The sequence below is a fragment of the Heptranchias perlo genome, unplaced genomic scaffold (assembly GCF_035084215.1).
Source record: "Heptranchias perlo isolate sHepPer1 unplaced genomic scaffold, sHepPer1.hap1 HAP1_SCAFFOLD_517, whole genome shotgun sequence".
Classification (NCBI taxonomy): Eukaryota; Metazoa; Chordata; class Chondrichthyes; order Hexanchiformes; family Hexanchidae; genus Heptranchias; species Heptranchias perlo.
Genome location: NW_027139534.1, coordinates 23,839 through 43,603, shown reverse-complemented (window position 1 = coordinate 43,603; position 19,765 = coordinate 23,839). Strand labels below are relative to the sequence as shown.

Here is a 19,765-nt window from a genome sequence, read left to right as displayed (position 1 = left end):
CCATTGTGAGACCCACATGTCCCATTGTGTCCCATTGTGAGACCCACATGTCCCATTGTGTCCCATTGTGAGACCCACATGTCCCATTGTGTCCCATTGTGAGACCCACATGTCCCATTGTGTCCCATTGGGAGACCCACATGTCCCATTGTGTCTCATTGTGTGACCCACATGTCCCATTGTGTCCCATTGTGTGACCCACATGTCCCATTGTGTCTCATTGTGTGACCCACATGTCCCATTGTGTCCCATTGTGTGACCCACATGTCCCATTGTGTCCCATTGTGAGACCCACATGTCCCATTGTGAGACCCACATGTCCCATTGTGTCCCATTGTGAGACCCACATGTCCCATTGTGAGACCCACATGTCCCATTGTGTCCCATTGTGAGACCCACATGTCCCATTGTGTCCCATTGTGAGACCCACATGTCCCATTGTGTCTCATTGTGTGACCCACATGTCCCATTGTGTCCCATTGTGTGACCCACATGTCCCATTGTGTCCCATTGTGAGACCCACATGTCCCATTGTGAGACCCACATGTCCCATTGTGTCCCATTGTGAGACCCACATGTCCCATTGTGAGACCCACATGTCCCATTGTGTCCCATTGTGAGACCCACATGTCCCATTGTGAGACCCACATGTCCCATTGTGAGACCCACATGTCCCATTGTGTCCCATTGTGAGACCCACATGTCCCATTGTGAGACCCACATGTCCCATTGTGTCCCATTGTGAGACCCACATGTCCCATTGTGAGACCCACATGTCCCATTGTGTCCCATTGTGAGACCCACATGTCCCATTGTGAGACCCACATGTCCCATTGTGAGACCCACATGTCCCATTGTGTCCCATTGGGAGACCCACGTGTCCCCCTGTGTAACCACGTGTCCCATTGAGCCTCCCTGTGTGACCCACGTGACCCTCTCTCGGACCACGTGTCCCTTTAAGCCTCCCTGGGGTGACGCACTCTCGGACCACGTGCCCCTTTCTCTCTTCCCCAAACTCGGCCCCGCCCCCTCGCCGCATGACGCGGCACGCACGGGCGGCGCGGCGACGGTTGACGTCGCTGCGTCAGTTGCCCGGGGAGCCGCCGCCATGTCGCTGCTGTGCTGGAGTGAGTGAGAAAAAAAGGAGGGAGTGAGGGAGGAGGGAGGAAGGAGGGTGAGGGGGGAATGAGGTAGGAGAGGGGTAGGTAGGGAATGAGGGAGGAGAGTGAGGGAGGGAATGAGGGAGAGGGGGAGGGAATGAGGGAGGAGAGGGGTAGGTAGGGAATGAGGGAGGAGAGTGAGGGAGGGAATGAGGGAGAGGGGGAGGGAATGAGGGAGGAGAGGGGTAGGTAGGGAATGAGGGAGGAGAGTGAGGGAGGGAATGGGGGAGGGAATGAGGGAGAGGGGGAGGGAATGAGGGAGGGAGGAGAGTGAGGGGGGGAATGAGGAGAGAATGAGTGAGGAGGGAGGAGAGGGAGTGGGGAGTGAGTAAGGAGAGGGAGGGAGTGAATCAGAGTGAGTGAGGGGAGCGAGGGGGGGAATGAGGAAGAGAGTGAGGGAGGGAAGGAGAGTGAGGGAGGGAAGGGGAGTGAGGGAGGGAAGAGGAGGGAGGGAGGGAAGGGGAGGGAGGGAAGGGGAGGGAGGGAAGGGGAGGGAGGGAGGGAAGGGGAGGGAGGGAAGGGGAGGGAGGGAGGGAAGGGGAGTGAGGGAGGGAGGGAAGGAGAGGGAGAGAAGAGGAGGGAGGGAGGGAAGGAGAGTGAGGGAGGGAAGAGGAGGGAGGGAGGGAAGGGGAAGGAGGGAGGGAAGGAGAGGGAGGGAGGGAAGGGGAGTGAGGGAGGGAAGGGGAGTGAGGGAGGGAAGAGGAGGGAGGGAGGGAAGGGGAGGGAAGGGGAGTGAGGGAGTGTGTGAGGAGGGAATGAGGGGAGGGAGGAGGGAATGAGGGGAGGGAGGAGGGAATGAGGGGAGGGAGAGTTAGGGAGTGAATGAGGGGAGGGAGAGGAGGAGAATGAGGGTGGGAAGGAGGGGGGAATCGGAGAGAGAAACCGAGGGAGAGGGGGGGAATCAGAGGGAGAAACCCGGGGAGAGGGAGAGGGGGTAATCAGAGAGAGAAACCCGGGGAGAGGGAGAGGGGGGAATCAGAGAGAGAAACCCTGGGAGAGGGAGAGGGGGGAATCAGAGGGAGAAACCCGGGGAGAGGGGGGAATCAGAGAGTGAAACCCGGGGAGAGGGAGAGGGGGGAATCAGAGAGAGAAACCCGGGGAGAGGGAGAGGGGGGAATCAGAGGGAGAAACCCGGGGAGAGGGAGAGGGGGGAATCAGAGAGAGAAACCCGGGGAGAGGGAGAGGGGGGAATCAGAGGGAGAAACCCGGGGAGAGGGAGAGGGGGGAATCAGAGAGAGAAACCCGGGGAGAGGGAGAGGGGGGAATTAGAGAGAGAAACCCGGGGAGAGGGGGGATTCAGAGAGAGAAACCCGGGGAGAGGGAGAGGGGGGAGTCAGAAAGAGAAACCCGGGGAGAGGGAGAGGGGGGGAATCAGAGAGAAACCCGGGGAGAGGGGGAATCAGAAAGAGACCCGGGGAGAGGGAGAGGGGGGGAATCAGAGAGAGAAACCCTGGGAGAGGGAGAGGGGGGGAATCAGAGAGAGAAACCCGGGGAGAGGGAGAGGGGGGAATCAGAGAGATAAACCCGGGGAGAGGGGCGAATCAGAGAGTGAAACCCGGGGAGAGGGAGAGGGGGGAATCAGAGAGAGAAACCCGGGGAGAGGGAGAGGGGGGAATCAGAGGGAGAAACCCGGGGAGAGGGGGGAATTAGAGAGAGAAACCCGGGGAGAGGGGGGAATCAGAGAGAGAAACCGATGGAGAGGGGGGGGAATCAGAGAGAGAAACCCGGGGAGAGGGAGAGGGGGGAATCAGAGAGGGAAACCCTGGGAGAGGGGGGAATCAGAGAGAGAAACCCGGGGAGAGGGAGAGGGGGGAATCAGAGAGAGAAACCCGGGGAGAGGGAGAGGGGGGAATCAGAGAGAGAAACCCTGGGAGAGGGGGGAATCGGAGAGAGAAACCCGGGGAGAGGGAGAGGGGGGGAATCAGAGAGAGAAACCAGGGGAGAGTGGGGGAATCAGAGAGAGAAACCCGGGGAGTGGGTGAGGGGGGAATCGGAGAGAGAAACCCGGGGAGAGGGAGAGGGGGGAATCGGAGAGAGAAACCCGGGCAGAGGGAGAGGGGGGAATCGGAGAGAGAAACCCGGGCAGAGGGAGAGGGGGGAATCAGAGAGAGAAACCCGGGGAGAGGGAGAGGGGGGGAATCAGAGAGAGAAACCCGGGGAGAGGGAGAGGGGGGGAATCAGAGAGAGAAACCCGGGGAGAGGGAGAGGGGGGAATCAGAGAGAGAAACCCGGAGAGGGGGGAATCAGAGAGAGAAACCCGGAGAGAGGGGGGGAATCAGAGAGTGAAACCCGGGGAGAGGGAGAGGGGGGAATCAGAGAGAGAAACCCGGGGAGAGGGAGAGGGGGGAATCAGAGAGAGAAAGCCGGGGTGAGGGAGAGGGGGGAATCAGAGAGAGAAACCCGGGGAGAGGGAGAGGGGGGAATCAGAGAGAGAAACCCGGAGAGAGGGGGGAATCAGAGAGTGAAACCAGAGGAGATTCACCAGGATGTTACCAGGGCTGGAGCGCTTCAGCTATGAAGAGAGACTGGGAAGATTGGGTTTGTTTTCCTTGGAGCAGAGGAGGCTGAGGGGGGACATGATTGAGGTGTACAAAATTATGAGGGGCACAGAAAGGAGCTTTTTCCCTTAGTTGAGGATTCTATAACAAGGGGACATAGATTAAAGGTAAAAGGCGGGAGGTTTAGAGGGGATTTGAGAAAGAACTTTTTCACCCAGAGGGTGGTTGGAGTCTGGAACTCACTGCCTGAGAGGGTTGTGGAGGCAGGAACCCTCACAACATTCAAGAAGCATTTGGATGAGCACTTGAAATGCCATAGCATACAAGGCTACGGACCAAATGCTGGAATATGGGATTAGAGCAGACAGGGCTTGATGGCCGGCGCGGACACGATGGGCCGAAGGGCCTCTATCCGTGCTGTATAACTCTATGACTCTATGAGAGGGGGGAATCAGAGAGAGAAACCCGGGGAGAGGGAGAGGGGGGAATCAGAGAGAGAAACCCGGGGAGAGGGGGGAATCAGAGAGAGAAACCCGGGGAGAGGGGATAATCAGAGAGAGAAACCCGGGGAGAGGGAGAGGGGGGAATCAGAGAGAGAAACCCGAGGAGAGGGAGAGTGGGGAAATCAGAGAGAGAAACCCGGGCAGAGGGAGAGGGGGGAATCAGAGAGTAACCCGAAGAGAGGGAGAGTGGGGGAATCAGAGAGAGAAACCCGGGGAGAAGGGGGAATCAGAGAGAGAAACCCGGGGAGAGGGAGAGGGGGGAATCAGAGGGAGAAACCCGGGGAGAGGGGATAATCAGAGAGAGAAACCCGGGGAGAGGGGATAATCAGAGAGAGAAACCCGGGGAGAGGGAGAGGGGGGAATCAGAGAGAGAAACCCGGGGAGAGGGGATAATCAGAGAGAGAAACCCGGGGAGAGGGAGAGGGGGGAATCAGAGAGAGAAACCCGAGGAGAGGGAGAGTGGGGGAATCAGAGAGAGAAACCCGGGCAGAGGGAGAGGGGGGAATCAGAGAGAGAAACCTGGGGAGAGGGAGAGGGGGGAATCAGAGAGAGAAACCCGGGGAGAGGGGGGAATCAGAGAGAGAAACCCGGGGAGAGGGGGGAATCAGAGAGAGAAACCCGGGGAGAGGGAGAGGGGGGAATCAGAGAGAGAAACCCGGGGAGAGGGAGAGGGGGGAATCAGAGAGAGAAACCCGAGGAGAGGGAGAGTGGGGGAATCAGAGAGATAAACCCGGGGAGAAGGGGGAATCAGAGAGAGAAACCCGGGGAGAGGGAGAGGGGGGAATCAGAGAGAGAAACCCGGGGAGAGGGGGGAATCAGAGAGAGAAACCCGGGGAGAGGGGGGAATCAGAGAGAGAAACCCGGGGAGAGGGGGGAATCAGAGAGAGAAACCCGGGGAGAGGGGGGAAATCAGAGAGAGAAACCCGGGGAGAGGGAGAGGGGGGAATCAGAGAGAGAAACCCGAGGAGAGGGAGAGTGGGGGAATCAGAGAGAGAAACCCGAGGAGAGGGAGAGTGGGGGAATCAGAGAGAGAAACCCGGGGAGAGGGGGGAATCAGAGAGAGAAACCTGGGGAGAGGGAGAGGGGGGAATCAGAGAGAGAAACCCGGGGAGAGGAAGAGGGTGGAATCAGAGAGAGAAACCCGGGGAGAGGGAGAGGGGGGAATCAGAGGGAGAAACCCGGGGAGAGGGAGAGGGGGGAATCAGAGAGAGAAACCCGGGGAGAGGGAGAGGGGGGAATTAGAGAGAGAAACCCGGGGAGAGGGGGGATTCAGAGAGAGAAACCCGGGGAGAGGGAGAGGGGGGAGTCAGAAAGAGAAACCCGGGGAGAGGGAGAGGGGGGGAATCAGAGAGAAACCCGGGGAGAGGGGGAATCAGAAAGAGACCCGGGGAGAGGGAGAGGGGGGGAATCAGAGAGAGAAACCCTGGGAGAGGGAGAGGGGGGGAATCAGAGAGAGAAACCCGGGGAGAGGGAGAGGGGGGAATCAGAGAGATAAACCCGGGGAGAGGGGCGAATCAGAGAGTGAAACCCGGGGAGAGGGAGAGGGGGGAATCAGAGAGAGAAACCCGGGGAGAGGGAGAGGGGGGAATCAGAGGGAGAAACCCGGGGAGAGGGGGGGAATTAGAGAGAGAAACCCGGGGAGAGGGGGGAATCAGAGAGAGAAACCGATGGAGAGGGGGGGGAATCAGAGAGAGAAACCCGGGGAGAGGGAGAGGGGGGAATCAGAGAGGGAAACCCTGGGAGAGGGGGGAATCAGAGAGAGAAACCCGGGGAGAGGGAGAGGGGGGAATCAGAGAGAGAAACCCGGGGAGAGGGAGAGGGGGGAATCAGAGAGAGAAACCCTGGGAGAGGGGGGAATCGGAGAGAGAAACCCGGGGAGAGGGAGAGGGGGGGAATCAGAGAGAGAAACCAGGGGAGAGTGGGGGAATCAGAGAGAGAAACCCGGGGAGTGGGTGAGGGGGGAATCGGAGAGAGAAACCCGGGGAGAGGGAGAGGGGGGAATCGGAGAGAGAAACCCGGGCAGAGGGAGAGGGGGGAATCGGAGAGAGAAACCCGGGCAGAGGGAGAGGGGGGAATCAGAGAGAGAAACCCGGGGAGAGGGAGAGGGGGGGAATCAGAGAGAGAAACCCGGGGAGAGGGAGAGGGGGGGAATCAGAGAGAGAAACCCGGGGAGAGGGAGAGGGGGGAATCAGAGAGAGAAACCCGGAGAGGGGGGAATCAGAGAGAGAAACCCGGAGAGAGGGGGGAATCAGAGAGTGAAACCCGGGGAGAGGGAGAGGGGGGAATCAGAGAGAGAAACCCGGGGAGAGGGAGAGGGGGGAATCAGAGAGAGAAAGCCGGGGTGAGGGAGAGGGGGGAATCAGAGAGAGAAACCCGGGGAGAGGGAGAGGGGGGAATCAGAGAGAGAAACCCGGAGAGAGGGGGGAATCAGAGAGTGAAACCAGAGGAGATTCACCAGGATGTTACCAGGGCTGGAGCGCTTCAGCTATGAAGAGAGACTGGGAAGATTGGGTTTGTTTTCCTTGGAGCAGAGGAGGCTGAGGGGGGACATGATTGAGGTGTACAAAATTATGAGGGGCACAGAAAGGAGCTTTTTCCCTTAGTTGAGGATTCTATAACAAGGGGACATAGATTAAAGGTAAAAGGCGGGAGGTTTAGAGGGGATTTGAGAAAGAACTTTTTCACCCAGAGGGTGGTTGGAGTCTGGAACTCACTGCCTGAGAGGGTTGTGGAGGCAGGAACCCTCACAACATTCAAGAAGCATTTGGATGAGCACTTGAAATGCCATAGCATACAAGGCTACGGACCAAATGCTGGAATATGGGATTAGAGCAGACTGGGCTTGATGGCCGGCGCGGACACGATGGGCCGAAGGGCCTCTATCCGTGCTGTATAACTCTATGACTCTATGAGAGGGGGGAATCAGAGAGAGAAACCCGGGGAGAGGGAGAGGGGGGAATCAGAGAGAGAAACCCGGGGAGAGGGGGGAATCAGAGAGAGAAACCCGGGGAGAGGGGATAATCAGAGAGAGAAACCCGGGGAGAGGGAGAGGGGGGAATCAGAGAGAGAAACCCGAGGAGAGGGAGAGTGGGGAAATCAGAGAGAGAAACCCGGGCAGAGGGAGAGGGGGGAATCAGAGAGTAACCCGAAGAGAGGGAGAGTGGGGGAATCAGAGAGAGAAACCCGGGGAGAAGGGGGAATCAGAGAGAGAAACCCGGGGAGAGGGAGAGGGGGGAATCAGAGGGAGAAACCCGGGGAGAGGGGATAATCAGAGAGAGAAACCCGGGGAGAGGGGATAATCAGAGAGAGAAACCCGGGGAGAGGGAGAGGGGGGAATCAGAGAGAGAAACCCGGGGAGAGGGGATAATCAGAGAGAGAAACCCGGGGAGAGGGAGAGGGGGGAATCAGAGAGAGAAACCCGAGGAGAGGGAGAGTGGGGGAATCAGAGAGAGAAACCCGGGCAGAGGGAGAGGGGGGAATCAGAGAGAGAAACCTGGGGAGAGGGAGAGGGGGGAATCAGAGAGAGAAACCCGGGGAGAGGGGGGAATCAGAGAGAGAAACCCGGGGAGAGGGGGGAATCAGAGAGAGAAACCCGGGGAGAGGGAGAGGGGGGAATCAGAGAGAGAAACCCGGGGAGAGGGAGAGGGGGGAATCAGAGAGAGAAACCCGAGGAGAGGGAGAGTGGGGGAATCAGAGAGATAAACCCGGGGAGAAGGGGGAATCAGAGAGAGAAACCCGGGGAGAGGGAGAGGGGGGAATCAGAGAGAGAAACCCGGGGAGAGGGGGGAATCAGAGAGAGAAACCCGGGGAGAGGGGGGAATCAGAGAGAGAAACCCGGGGAGAGGGGGGAATCAGAGAGAGAAACCCGGGGAGAGGGGGGAAATCAGAGAGAGAAACCCGGGGAGAGGGAGAGGGGGGAATCAGAGAGAGAAACCCGAGGAGAGGGAGAGTGGGGGAATCAGAGAGAGAAACCCGAGGAGAGGGAGAGTGGGGGAATCAGAGAGAGAAACCCGGGGAGAGGGGGGAATCAGAGAGAGAAACCTGGGGAGAGGGAGAGGGGGGAATCAGAGAGAGAAACCCGGGGAGAGGAAGAGGGTGGAATCGGAGAGAGAAACCCGGGGAGAGGGAGATGTGGGGATCAGAGAGAGAAACCCGGGGAGAGGGAGAGGAGGGAATCAGAGAGAGAAACCCGGGGAGAGGGAGAGGGGGGAGTCAGAAAGAGAAACCCGGGGAGAGGGAGAGGGGGGAATCAGAGAGAGAAACCCGGGGAGAGGGAGAGGGGGGAATCGGAGAGAGAAACCCGGGGAGAGGGAGAGGGGGGAATCAGAGAGAGAAACCCGAGGAAAGGGAGAGGGGGGGAATCAGAGAGGGAAACCTGGGGAGAGGGAGAGGGGGGAATCAGAGAGAGAAACCCGGGGAGAGGGGGGAATCAGAGAAAGAAACCCGGGGAGAGGGAGAGGGGGGAATCGGAGAGAGAAACCCGGTGAGAGGGAGAGGGGGGAATCGGAGAGAGCAACCCGGGGAGAGGGGGGGAAACAGAGAGAGAAAACCGGGGAAAGGGGGGGAATCGGAGAGAGAAACCCGGGGAGAGGGCGAGGGGGGAAATCAGAGAAAGAAACCCTGGGAGAGGGAGAGGGGGGGATCAGAGAGAAACCCGGGGAGAGGGAGAGGGGGGAATCAGAGAAACCCGGGGAGAGGGAGAGGGGGTCATCAGATAGAGAAACCCGGGCGAGGGGGGGAATCAGAGAAACCCGGGGAGAGGGAGAGGGGGGAATCAGAGAGAGAAACCCGGGGAGAAGGAGAGGGGGGAATCAGAGAGAGAAACCCGGAGAGAGGGGGGAAACAGAGAGAGAAAACCGGGCAAAGGGAGAGGGGGGGAATCGGAGAGAGAAACCCGGGGAGAGGGAGAGGGGGGAATCAGAGAGTGAAACCCGGGGAGAGGGAGAGGGGGGGGAGAGGGAGAGGGGGGAATCAGAGAGAGAAACCCGGAGAGAGGGGGGAAACAGAGAGAGAAAACCGGCCAAAGGGAGAGGGGGGGAATCGGAGAGAGAAACTGGGTGAGAGGGGGAGGGAGGGAATCAGAGAGAGAAACCCGGGGAGAGGGAGAGGGGGGAATCAGAGAGAGAAACCCGGGGAGAGGGAGAGGGGGGAATCAGAGAGAGAAACCCGGGGAGAGGGGGAGTCAGAGAGACAAACCCGGGGAGAGGGAGAGGGGGAGTCAGAGAGACAAACCCGGGGAGAGGGAGAGGGGGGAATCAGAGAGAGAAACCTGGGGAGAGGGGGAATCAGAGAGACAAACCCGGGGAGAGGGAGAGGGGCGAATCAGAGAGAGAAACCCGGGGAGAGGGAGAGGGGGGAATCAGAGAGAGAAACCCGGGGAGAGGGAGAGGGGGGAATCAGAGAGAGAAACCCGGGGAGAGGGAGAGGGGGGAATCAAAGAGAGAAACCCGGGGAGAGGGAGAGGGGGGAATCAAAGAGAGAAACCCGGGGGGAATCAGAGAGAGAAACCCGGGGAGAGGGAGAGGGGGGAATCAAAGAGAGAAACCCGGGGGGAATCAGAGAGAGAAACCCGGGGAGAGGGAGAGGGGGGAATCAAAGAGAGAAACCCGGGGGGAATCAGAGAGAGAAACCCGGGGAGAGGGAGAGGGGGGAATCAAAGAGAGAAACCCGGGGGGAATCAGAGAGAGAAACCCGGGGAGAGGGAGAGGGGGGAATCAAAGAGAGAAACCCGGGGAGAGGGAGAGGGGGGAATCAAAGAGAGAAACCCGGGGGGAATCAGAGAGAGAAACCCGGGGAGAGGGAGAGGGGGGAATCAGAGAGAGAAACCCGGGGAGAGGGAGAGGGGGGAATCAGAGAGTGAAATCCGGGGAGAGGGAGAGGGGGGAGTCAGAGAGAGAAACCCGGGGAGAGGGGGGAATCGGAGAGAGAAACCCGGGGAGAGGGGGAATCAGAGAGAGAAACCCGGGGAGAGGGAGAGGGGGGAATCGGAGAGAGAAACCCGGGCAGAGGGAGAGGGGGGAATCAGAGAGAGAAACCCGGGGAGAGGGAGAGGGAATCAGAGAGAGAAACCCGGGGAGAGGGAGAGGGAATCAGAGAGAGAAACCCGGGGAGAGGGAGAGGGGGGAATCAGAGAGATAAACCCGGGGAGAGGGGCGAATCAGAGAGAGAAACCCGGGGAGAGGGAGAGGGGGGAATCAGAGAGAGAAACCCGGGGAGAGGGAGAGGGTGGAATCGGAGAGAGAAACCCGGGGAGAGGGAGAGGGGGGAATCGGAGAGAGAAACCCGGGGAGAAGGAGAGGGGGGAATCAGAGAGAGAAACCCGGGGCGAGGGGATAATCAGAGAGAGAAACCCGGGCAGAGGGAGAGGGGGGAATCAGAGAGAGAAACCCGGGGAGAGGGAGAGGGGGCAATCAGAGAGAGAAACCCGGGGAGAGGGGGAATCAGAGAGAGAAACCCGGGGAGAGGGGGGAATCAGAGAGAGAAACCCGGGGAGAGGGGGAATCAGAGAGAGAAACCCGGGGAGAGGGGGAATCAGAGAGAGAAACCCGGGGAGAGGGAGAGGGGGGAATCAGAGAGAGAAACCCGGGGAGAGGGAGAGGGGGGAATCAGAGAGAGAAACCCGGGGAGAGGGAGAGGGGGGAATTAGAGAGAGAAACCCGGGGAGAGGGAGAGGGGGGAATCAGAGAGAGAAACCCGGGGAGAGGGAGAGGGGGGAATCAGAGAGAGAAACCCGGGGAGAGGGAGAGGGGGGAATTAGAGAGAGAAACCCGGGGAGAGGGAGAGGGGGGAATCAGAGAGAGAAACCCGGGGAGAGGGAGAGGGGGGAATCAGAGAGAGAAACCCGGGGAGAGGGAGAGGGGGGAATCGGAGATAGAAACCCGGGGAGAGGGAGAGGGGGGAATCGGAGAGAGAAATTCGGGGAGAGGGGGGAATCAGAGAGAGAAACCCGAGGGACTGGAGGGAGGGGGGAAATCATAATAAAGCCAGGGGCGAGGGAGGGACGAGGGAATCAGAATGAAGCCGGGGGGAGGGTCGGAGGAGGGGGAAATCAGTGGGTCAAATCCAGTCAGAATGAGATCGATCATCACAGGAAGATTGTTAGTTCCCGTCGGGTTGCACCCACGGTGTCCGAATATATCGATATCAAGAAATAGTTGTGATCCAGGCATAAATATTCGTGCTGAATAATTGTGATCGATGTGTAAATAGTTGTGATAAATCGTTATATTGAAGACAAATAATTGTGATGAAGACCTAAATAGTCTGTTCCTGAGACCGTGGCCACCCGAACCCCCTCCCGATATGGCACCCCGCCCCCCCTCCCGATATGGTCAGTAACAGCTTGGGAGTCCGGACCAACCCTTTAATTTTTATTTATTTCTTGCCCCGCTCCGCCCTCAAGTTTCGAACGAGGTTCCTGAACATGCCTGCGTCTCCCCCGTCTCAAATCACGTGTTCGAGCGGCGCCTGATCGAGAAGTACATCGCGGAGAATGGGACGGATCCGATCAACGGCCAGCCCCTCTCGGAGGACCAGCTGATCGACATCAAAGGTAAGGTCTCTGGGTCACTCCGGGGGTTTGTGGGGGGGTGGGGTTTATATCACGAATAACAGATACCCGGCAGTGAGTTACAGGCTGGAATTTAATCTCTCCCGTTAGTGGGACTGAGCGCCACCCCCCGCCCCCCCCACCGGGCCGGGAAAGTGCAAGGGTGGATTTCGAGCGCGATGGGCTGTCGCGACGCCCCCCTCGGTCGATTTACCCGCCTCCCCGAAAGAGAGATCGCGCCCCTGTGTGGAGGAGAGAGTCAAAAAAAAACCTGCGAGCACCTCGTTCTAAGATGCACCCTTGTTCGTTTGTCTCCGCAGCCAGTCACCCCATCAGACCGAAGCCTCCGTCAGCTACCAGCATCCCCGCCATCCTGAAGGCCCTGCAGGACGAGTGGGTGAGTCTGCACTTCTCTCCGCCACACCCCCGGACAACCCCTGCTCCCCCCCCCCTCCACCCCGCCCGCAACATTCCTCTGGCAGCTTTGCTCCTCTGAACTCTCGTTCCTCCTGACTCGTCCAGCTTGATCCCCGGCCTGCATCGAATCCAGTGGGGTTTATAGAATAACAAATATCCAGGAGTGAGTTACAGGCTGGAATCTAATCGAGGGGTTCGGGGGGGTTTATATATAGAATAACAGATACCCGGGAGTGAGTTACAGGCTGGAATCTAATCGAGGGGTTCGGGGTGTTTATATATAGAATAACAGATACCCGGGAGTGAGTTACAGACTGGAATCTAATCGAGGGGTTCGGGGGGTTTATATATAGAATAACAGATACCCGGGAGTGAGTTACAGGCTGGAATCTAATCGAGGGGTTCGGGGGGTTTATATATAGAATAACAGATACCCGGGAGTGAGTTACAGACTGGAATCTAATCGAGGGGTTCGGGGGGTTTATATATAGAATAACAGATACCCGGGAGTGAGTTACAGACTGGAATCTAATCGAGGGGGTCGGGGGGTTTATATATAGAATAACAGATACCCGGGAGTGAGTTACAGACTGTAATCTAATCGAGGGGTTCAGCGAGTTTATACATAGAATAACAGATACCCGGGAGTGAGTTACAGGCTGGAATCTAATCGAGGGGTTCAGCGAGTTTATACATAGAATAACAGATACCCGGGAGTGAGTTACAGACTGGAATCTAATCGAGGGGTTCGGGGGGTTTATATATAGAATAACAGATACCCGGGAGTGAGTTACAGACTGTAATCTAATCGAGGGGTTCAGCGAGTTTATACATAGAATAACAGATACCCGGGAGTGAGTTACAGGCTGGAATCTAATCGAGGGGTTCAGCGAGTTTATACATAGAATAACAGATACCCGGGAGTGAGTTACAGACTGGAATCTAATCGAAGGGTTTGGGGGTTTTATTTATAGAATAACAGATACCCGGGAGTGAGTTACAGACTGGAATCTAATTGAAGGGTTTGGGGGTTTTATTTATGGAACAACAGATACCCGGGAGTGAGTTGCAGGCTGGAATCTAATCGAGGGGTTCGAGGGGTTTATATATGGAATAACAGATACCTGGTAGTGAGTTACAGACTGGAATCCAATCGAGGGGTTCGGGGGGTTTATTTTTATAATAACAGATACCCGGGAGTGAGTTACAGACTGGAATCTAATCGAGGGGTTCGGGGGGGTTTATATATAGAATAACAGATACCCGGGAGTGAGTTACAGCCTAGAATCTAATCGAGGGGTTCGGCGGGGATTATATATAGAATTACAGATACCCGAGAGTGAGTTACAGACTGGAATCTAATCGAGGGGTTTGTGGGGTTTTCTTTAGAATAACAGATACCCGGGAGTGAGTTACAAACTGGAATCTAATCGAGGGGTTCGGGGGGGTTGAAATACAGAACAACAGATACCCGGGAGTGAGTTACAGACTGGAAGCTAATCGAGGGGTTTGGGGGGTTTATATATAGAATAACAGATACCCGGGAGTGAGTTACAGGCTGGAATCTAATCGAGGGATTCGGGGGGTTTATATATAGAATAACAGATACCCGGGACTGAGTTGCAGACTGGAGTCTAATCGAGGGGTTCGGTGGGGTTTTTTATAGAATAACAGATACCCGGGAGTGAGTTACAGGCTGGAATCTAATCAAGGGGTTCGGGGGGTTTATATATAGAATAACAGATACCCGGGTGTGAGTTACAGGCTGGAATCTAATCGAGGGGTTCGGGGGGGTTTATATATAGAATAACAGATACCCGGGAGTGAGTTACAGGCTGGAATCTAATCGAGGGGTTCGGGGGGTTTGTATATGGAATAACAGATACCCGGGAGTGAGTTACAGGCTGGAATCTAATCGAGGGGTTTGGGGGCTTTATATATAGAATAACAGATACCCGAGAGTGAGTTACAGGCTGGAATCTAATCGAGGGGTTCGGGGGGTTTGTATATGGAATAACAGATACCCGGGAGTGAGTTACAGACTGGAATCTAATCGAGGGGTTCGGGGGGGTTTATATGTAGAATAACAGATACCCGGGAGTGAGTTGCAGGCTGGAATCTAATCGAGGGGTTCGGAGGGTTTATATTTCGAATAACAGATACCCAGGAGTGAGTTACAGACTGGAATCCGATCGAGTGGTTTGGGGATTTATACATAGAATAACATACCCGGGAGTGAGTTACAGACTGGAATCTGATCGAGGGGTTTGGTTGGTTTCTCTGTAGAATAACAGATACCCGGCAGTGAGTTACAGACTGGAATCTGATCGAGGGGTTTGGTTGGTTTATATACAGAATAACAGATACCCGGGAGTGAGTTACAGACTGGAATCTAATCGAGGGGTTCGGGGGGTTTATATATAGAATAACAGATACCCGGGAGTGAGTTACGGACTGGAATCTAATCGAGGGGTTTGGGGGTTTTTTTTATACAGAATATCAGATACCTGGGAGTGAGTTACAGACTGGAATCTAATCGAGGGGTTCGGGGGGTTTATATATAGAATAACAGATACCCGAGAGTGAGTTGCAGACTGGAATCGAATCGAGGGGTTCGGGGGGGTTTATATATAGAATAACAGATACCCGGGAGTGAGTTACAGGCTGGAATCTAATCGAGGGGTTCGGGGGGTTTATATATAGAATAACAGATACCCGGGAGTGAGTTACAGACTGGAATCTAATCGAGGGGTTCGGGGGGTTTATATATAGAATAACAGAAACCCGGGAGTGAGTTACAGACTGGAATCTAATCGAGGGGTTCGGGGGGTTTACATATAGAATAACAGATACCCGAGAGTGAGTTACAGACTGGAATCTAATCGAGGGGTTCGGGGGGTTTATATATAGAATAACAGATACCCGAGAGTGAGTTACAGACTGGAATCTAATCGAGGGGTTCGGGGGGGTTTATATATAGAATAACAGAAACCCGGGAGTCAGTTACAGACTGGAATCGAATCGAGGGGTTCGGGGGGGTTTATATATAGAATAACAGATACCCGGGAGTGAGTTACGGACTGGAATCTAATCGAGGGGTTTGGGGGGGTTTTTTCCAGAATATCAGATACCTGGGAGTGAGTTACAGACTGGAATCTAATTGAGGGGTTCAGGGGGTTTATATATAGAATAACAGATACCCGGGAGTGAGTTACAGACTGGAATCTAATCGAGGGGTTCGGGGGGTTTATATATAGAATAACAGATACCCGGGAGTGAGTTACAGACTGGAATCTAATCGAGGGGTTCGGGGGGTTTATATACAGAATAACAGATACCCAGGAGTGAGTTACAGACTGGAATCTAATCGAGGGGTTCGGGGGGTTTATATATAGAATAACAGATACCCGGGAGTGAGTTACAGGCTGGAATCTAATCGAGGGTTTCGGGGGGGGGGTTTATATGTAGAATAACAGATACCCGGGAGTGAGTTACAGACTGGAATCTAATCGAGGGTTTCGGGGGGTTTATATATAGAATAACAGATACCCGGGAGTGAGTTACAGGCTGGAATCTAATCGAGGGGTTCGGGGGGGTTCATATACAGAATAACAGATACCCGGGAGTGAGTTACAGACTGGAATCTAATCGAGGGGTTCGGGGGGGTTTATATATAGAATAACAGATACCCGGGAGTGAGTTACAGACTGGAATCTAATCGAGGGGTTCGGGGGGTTTATATATAGAATAACAGATACCCGGGAGTGAGTTACAGACTGGAATCTAATCGAGGGGTTCGGGGGGTTTATATATAGAATAACAGATACCCGGGAGTGAGTTACAGACTGGAATCTAATCGAGGGGTTCGGGGGGTTTATATATAGAATAACAGATACCCGGGAGTGAGTTACAGACTGGAATCCAATCGAGGGGTTCGTTGTGAGTGGGCCTGCGATGGGAACCCTCCTGATCCCAGACCCTTTCCCTGTCTCTCTCTCTCCCCTCCCCCCCGGTGTGAGTGGGCCTGCGATGGGAACCCTCCTGATCCCAGACCCTTGCCCTGTCTCTCTCTCTCTCCCCTCCCCCCGGTGTGAGTGGGCCTGCGATGGGAACCCTCCTGATCCCAGACCCTTGCCCTGTCTCTCTCTCTCTCTCTCCCCTCCCCCCGGTGTGAGTGGGCCTGCGATGGGAACCCTCCTGATCCCAGACCCTTGCCCTGTCTCTCTCTCTCTCTCTCCCCTCCCCCCGGTGTGAGTGGGCCTGCGATGGGAACCCTCCTGATCCCAGACCCTTTCCCTGTCTCTCTCTCTCCCCTCCCCCCCGGTGTGAGTGGGCCTGCGATGGGAACCCTCCTGATCCCGGACCCTTTCCCTGTCTCTCTCCCCTCCCCCCGGTGTGAGTGGGCCTGCGATGGGAACCCTCCTGATCCCGGACCCTTTCCCTGTCTCTCTCCCCTCCCCCCGGTGTGAGTGGGCCTGCGATGGGAACCCTCCTGATCCCAGACCCTTTCCCTGTCTCTCTCTCCCCCCTCCCCCCCGGTGTGAGTGGGCCTGCGATGGGAACCCTCCTGATCCCAGACCCTTTCCCTGTCTCTCTCTCCCCCCTCCCCCCAGTGTGAGTGGGCCTGCGATGGGAACCCTCCTGATCCCGGACCCTTTCCCTGTCTCTCTCCCCTCCCCCCCGGTGTGAGTGGGCCTGCGATGGGAACCCTCCTGATCCCAGACCCTTTCCCTGTCTCTCTCCCCTCCCCCCCGGTGTGAGTGGGCCTGCGATGGGAACCCTCCTGATCCCAGACCCTTTCCCTGTCTCTCTCTCCCCCCTCCCCCCAGTGTGAGTGGGCCTGCGATGGGAACCCTCCTGATCCCAGACCCTTGCCCTGTCTCTCTCTCTCTCTCCCCTCTCCCCGGTGTGAGTGGGCCTGCGATGGGAACCCTCCTGATCCCAGACCCTTTCCCTGTCTCTCTCTCCCCCCTCCCCCCCGGTGTGAGTGGGCCTGCGATGGGAACCCTCCTGATCCCGGACCCTTTCCCTGTCTCTCTCTCTCTCTCTCTCCCCCCGGTGTGAGTGGGCCTGCGATGGGAACCCTCCTGATCCCAGACCCTTTCCCTGTCTCTCTCTCTCTCTCTCTCCCCCCGGTGTGAGTGGGCCTGCGATGGGAACCCTCCTGATCCCAGACCCTTTCCCTGTCTCTCTCTCCCCCCTCCCCCCGGTGTGAGTGGGCCTGCGATGGGAACCCTCCTGATCCCAGACCCTTTCCCTGTCTCTCTCTCTCTCTCTCTCTCTCCCCCCGGTGTGAGTGGGCCTGCGATGGGAACCCTCCTGATCCCGGACCCTTTCCCTGTCTCTCTCTCTCCCCTCCCCCCCGGTGTGAGTGGGCCTGCGATGGGAACCCTCCTGATCCCAGACCCTTTCCCTGTCTCTCTCTCCCCCCTCCCCCCGGTGTGAGTGGGCCTGCGATGGGAACCCTCCTGATCCCGGACCCTTTCCCTGTCTCTCTCTCTCTCCCCCCGGTGTGAGTGGGCCTGCGATGGGAACCCTCCTGATCCCGGACCCTTTCCCTGTCTCTCTCTCTCTCTCTCTCCCCCCCGGTGTGAGTGGGCCTGCGATGGGAACCCTCCTGATCCCAGACCCTTTCCCTGTCTCTCTCTCTCTCTCTCTCCCCCCGGTGTGAGTGGGCCTGCGATGGGAACCCTCCTGATCCCAGACCCTTTCCCTGTCTCTCTCTCCCCTCCCCCCCGGTGTGAGTGGGCCTGCGATGGGAACCCTCCTGATCCCAGACCCTTTCCCTGTCTCTCTCTCCCCCCTCCCCCCGGTGTGAGTGGGCCTGCGATGGGAACCCTCCTGATCCCAGACCCTTTCCCTGTCTCTCTCTCTTCCCCCCCCCCCCGGTGTGAGTGGGCCTGCGATGGGAACCCTCCTGATCCCAGACCCTTGCCCTGTCTCTCTCTCCCCTCCCCCCCGGTGTGAGTGGGCCTGCGATGGGAACCCTCCTGATCCCAGACCCTTTCCCTGTCTCTCTCTCTCCCCTCCCCCCCGGAGTGAGTGGGCCTGCGATGGGAACCCTCCTGATCCCAGACCCTTGCCCTGTCTCTCTCTCTCTCTCCCCTCCCCCCGGTGTGAGTGGGCCTGCGATGGGAACCCTCCTGATCCCAGACCCTTGCCCTGTCTCTCTCTCTCTCTCTCCCCCCCGGTGTGAGTGGGCCTGCGATGGGAACCCTCCTGATCCCAGACCCTTGCCCTGTCTCTCTCTCCCCTCCCCCCCGGTGTGAGTGGGCCTGCGATGGGAACCCTCCTGATCCCGGACCCTTTCCCTGTCTCTCTCTCTCTCCCCCCGGTGTGAGTGGGCCTGCGATGGGAACCCTCCTGATCCCGGACCCTTTCCCTGTCTCTCTCTCCCCCCTCCCCCCGGTGTGAGTGGGCCTGCGATGGGAACCCTCCTGATCCCGGACCCTTTCCCTGTCTCTCTCTCTCCCCTCCCCCCCGGTGTGAGTGGGCCTGCGATGGGAACCCTCCTGATCCCAGACCCTTTCCCTGTCTCTCTCTCTCCCCTCTCCCCGGTGTGAGTGGGCCTGCGATGGGAACCCTCCTGATCCCAGACCCTTTCCCTGTCTCTCTCTCTCTCTCTCTCTCCCCGGTGTGAGTGGGCCTGCGATGGGAACCCTCCTGATCCCAGACCCTTGCCCTGTCTCTCTCCCCCCTCCCCTCCCCCCGGTGTGAGTGGGCCTGCGATGGGAACCCTCCTGATCCCAGACCCTTGCCCTGTCTCTCTCTCCCCCCTCCCCCCGGTGTGAGTGGGCCTGCGATGGGAACCCTCCTGATCCCAGACCCTTTCCCTGTCTCTCTCCCCTCCCCCCCGGTGTGAGTGGGCCTGCGATGGGAACCCTCCTGAACCCGGACCCTTTCCCTGTCTCTCTCTCCCCCCTCCCCCCGGTGTGAGTGGGCCTGCGATGGGAACCCTCCTGATCCCAGACCCTTTCCCTGTCTCTCTCTCTCCCCTCTCCCCGGTGTGAGTGGGCCTGCGATGGGAACCCTCCTGATCCCAGACCCTTGCCCTGTTTCTCCAGGATGCCGTCATGCTCCACAGCTTCACCCTCCGGCAGCAGCTGCAGACCACCCGCCAGGAACTCTCCCACGCTCTCTACCAGCACGACGCTGCCTGCCGTGTCATCGCCCGTCTCACCAAGGAGGTGACAGCTGCTCGAGAAGGTAACATCTGTCTGCGAGAACCCCGTCTGGTCTGGGGTACAGAGAGGGTCATAGGATGGGGATAGGAGAGAGGGGGGGGGGTCACACTGTGGGTTATAGAGTGGGGATAGGAGAGAGAGGGTCAGAGTGTGGGTTATAGGGTGGGGATAGGAGAGAGAGGGTCAGAGTGTGGGTTATAGGGTGGGGATATGAGAGAGAGGGTCAGAGTGTGGGTTATAGGGTGGGGATAGGAGAGAGAGGGTCAGAGTGTGGGTTATAGAGTGGGGATAGGAGAGAGAGGGTCAGAGTGTGGGTTATAGGGTGGGGATATGAGAGAGAGGGTCAGAGTGTGGGTTATAGGGTGGGGATAGGAGAGAGAGGGTCAGAGTGTGGGTTATAGAGTGGGGATAGGAGAGAGAGGGTCAGAGTGTGGGTTATAGGGTGGGGATAGGG

General features: G+C 57.4%; 1 protein-coding gene across 1 annotated transcript in view; it reads left to right on the top strand.

Moving 5' to 3' along the window:
* The first annotated feature begins 1,029 nt into the window (after positions 1-1,029).
* prpf19 (pre-mRNA processing factor 19) overlaps positions 1,030-19,765 on the top strand; it is a 30,853-nt gene continuing 12,117 nt past the window's right edge. Inside the window, exons 1-4 of the mRNA XM_067979821.1 lie at positions 1,030-1,127; positions 11,564-11,713; positions 12,031-12,107; positions 19,192-19,333. Of these exons, the coding sequence (XP_067835922.1) occupies positions 1,109-1,127; positions 11,564-11,713; positions 12,031-12,107; positions 19,192-19,333 (388 nt within the window). The 5' untranslated portion in view covers positions 1,030-1,108. The remainder of the gene's footprint in view (positions 1,128-11,563; positions 11,714-12,030; positions 12,108-19,191; positions 19,334-19,765) is intronic.